This window comes from Hipposideros armiger, unplaced genomic scaffold (genome assembly GCF_001890085.2).
Source record: "Hipposideros armiger isolate ML-2016 unplaced genomic scaffold, ASM189008v1 scaffold_228, whole genome shotgun sequence".
NCBI lineage: Eukaryota > Metazoa > Chordata > Mammalia > Chiroptera > Hipposideridae > Hipposideros > Hipposideros armiger.
The window spans coordinates 2,639,634-2,642,647 of record NW_017731578.1 but is presented as its reverse complement, the minus strand read 5'-3'; the positions used below and the strand labels follow the sequence as shown (position 1 = coordinate 2,642,647).

Genomic DNA, 3,014 nt, shown 5'->3' with positions numbered 1-3,014 from the left:
CTGACCCTTGGGCTCACTGGTTGTGAGGACTGGCCCTGACTACAGTTGTTAGTCAGTTGTTTTGGTGGGGCTGACCCTACAGAGCAGGCTCTGCCTCAGCAGGACTCTGGTGTCTGCCCAATCCGACCCTTGAGTGTGTCGTACTGGGAGGCAGCTGGGTGATGCGCCAACTCATTTTGAAGCTGGCCACTGGGGTCGCCAGCCCAGGACCACCTTGGAGGAGATCTGCCGTAGGTCTACTTCAGCCACAGCCCATGCCCCACCTGGGGCCACATAGTGGGAGCCAGAAAGAAATCGGCAGATGGCTGCCACCTGTGTTCTGCTTGGAAGCACCTTGAGAGGCCAAGCCAGGAAGCAGGGCCGGCTGCCGCTAGGACCAGCTTAGGGCTGCTCAGCCAGAGGCACAGGACACGCTCAGCCCAGACGCTGCTTGTCTGGGTTCCGCAAATCTTTTGAGAGTCTAGGAAAGTCTGCAGCTTGAGCTAAAGCAGGCGGTCTTCACGAAAAAGGCACTGAAAGCAGCCTGGGTGTCCCCAAAACTTGGAGGGTGCCAGGTCTCAAACTGCCAGGGCTGGACAAACAAACAGCAGAGACTCAGATATGGCGGCCACCTGTGCTCACACGTGGAGAAAAGGGGCGGGCTCAACAAAGAAACAATGTTCTCCTCCAGGAGAAAGCCGCCTCTCCAACCCAGACATCCAGTTCCCCACCGTATGTCCCTGCTGCCTTTCCAGCTGTTGCCCCAGCGCTGGAGCTCAGAGCGAGTGATTCCATTGGTGGGTAAGTCCCTGTGCGGTTCCTTGAAGAGGAGAGCCTGTGAGTACAGCTGCACCGTCTCATTCAGTAATGATCTCCGCTGGTTTTCACAAACAGAAATTATGGGGACTCCTCTCCCCAGCACTGGAATCTTGGACCAGGGTGGGGTTGGTATCTTTCACTCTTTTAAGGGGTGAGGGGACCCCCATAGCCGAAACAGCCCTCCCGATCTTTAATGGTCACACGCGGGTGTGGGACCAGCTGTTCTGAGTCTCTGACCTTCCTATCCGTCTGGAGGTGGCTTCTTCTGCACGTCCTTCATTGAAAGGCTTCAACTCAGCTTGATTTTATGCGATTCTCAATAATGGTTGTTTTGTAGATTAGTTGCAATCTTGATGTGGTTGTGAGAGAAGGTAAACACAGCGTTTACCTACTGCGCCATTGTGGTTGTCCTCCCCGAGAAAACACTATTTCAATATAAATTTTATTAGGTACAAAAGTTGTAAGTTAACCATTGTCATCCCAATAAATGTAGTAAAAAGATTATAAAAGCATGTACTATTAAACTGTACTGCATTTTACTAAAAGGAGGTTTCACGTCAATACTTTTAAAAGTTTAAGGCACTTAAAAACGTCTCTATACCTGTCACCATGGCCCACCCCGGCCTATCCTGGCTTAGAAAGGTGGGGTCTAGTCTCAGTCCAGTCTGACTCTTAGGCAGAAGATCCGAGGGACGGTCTGATCCTGGTCACAGGTATAACTAGGTCTGTGACAGCTCAGAATGGCTGGCGGGGTGACTGTCATTGCGCCTACGTATTCATGGAGCACCCAGTCAGTGCTACGCCGTGTTCTATGTCACGGGACATCGCACTGACTCTGAAATGAAGGAGTTGGTGGGGACAGAAAGACAGCCACCTGATGCGACCCACACACCAACCAAGTGCTACCTGCTCGTCAGCCAGGAGCCCACCGAGAGGGTACCTGAGAGGCATGGGTGGGAGACTGCAAAAGAGAGACTAGAGATGAAAGCTGGGGACAGGAGGCCCACCCAATGCTGATGGCAGAGAGTGGCCTCGTTTACTATTTGTATACAGCTTTTATAGCAAAAGTAACTTTCCTAAGGTAGGGGGTTTGGGACCTTGAGGGAGTAGCCCCCTCCTCTCAGGGAACAATTTCCTTGGAATCAATCTTTCCGAAGTGAGATAAAACAAAGTATAACATGTACGAACTGTTAACAGGATGGCCTTCCACTCTGTAACTTTTAAGGTTGTCTGTGACGTTGGCTGTTCTTTCTTAGGGGCACAGTGGAGATGAGATCTATCCAGCAACCTTCCCACGCTGCTCCCCCCGGGCCTGACAGCCTGTCAGCTTGCCAGCTGTCAGGCTTAACCCTTCCTGCAGCTCTGGCCTGTAACTTTTAGGCTGCTGTAAAGCTGCTCACCCTACCAAGGAGGCCTATAGCTTGCCAGCTTACAGCCTCAGTGTCCCTGTCCCTGACTGATCCCAGCCAGCTCCCCACAGCCACCAACTCCCCTGGGCTCAGCACCAGGAAGGGGCTCTGAGGAACGTGAGCCCACCCAGCACACTGAGCGAGGCCCGACAAGATAAGCTCACGGGCCCTGGAATCACTTAGCATCGGCCCATCTCTGCCACGCGCACTGGCCTGGCAGAGGAGCACTCTCGCTTATACGCGCAACTGACCTCCCCATTGGAAGCTTTACACAGAATCATAACCCCACGTGAAAGTCAGGACGTCCCACATGGGATTATGCAAATCAAGCTCACCCCAACCCATCCACGACACCGCTTAGTCATAATCCCGAGCCAACGAAGAGTTTACTCTAGTTGGTTTCTCGGCATGTCTACCGAAGATATTATCAGCAACCAATTTGTTTACAATATTCTGCAAATACACATATAGCTCCGTTTGCTGGAGGGCAGCCACGAGTGTAAACACAGACGCTTCCCTTCCGAGCTTGTTTCTCCACCTCAGCAGCATCTTATGATGCTGTTCCATCAAATTGCCGGGATCCTCGTGTTCGCAAATCTCAATGTCATTGTCCTCAAGTCCGACAAATCTCATCAGCATCTTCCAGTGACTTTCTGGAACCTTATGTCCGAATTCATAATAGATCCTATTGGTGGCTGAAAAAAAATAAAAACAGGAAAGAGACTGTTGACGGTCCTGGAAGGCACAAGTAGCATCCGCTGGCACTGTTCCCACCTTCCCCGGGGGCCTGGGCACCAGGAGGCCCCC

General features: G+C 52.1%; 1 protein-coding gene across 1 annotated transcript in view; it reads right to left on the bottom strand.

The window, feature by feature from the left end:
• Positions 1-2,311: 2,311 nt before the first annotated feature.
• Positions 2,312-3,014, bottom strand: part of LOC109389286 (tumor necrosis factor receptor superfamily member 10A-like) — a 24,345-nt gene continuing 23,642 nt past the window's right edge. Inside the window, 1 exon segment of the mRNA XM_019654669.1 lies at positions 2,312-2,902. Coding sequence (XP_019510214.1) covers positions 2,565-2,902 — 338 coding nt within the window. The 3' untranslated portion in view covers positions 2,312-2,564.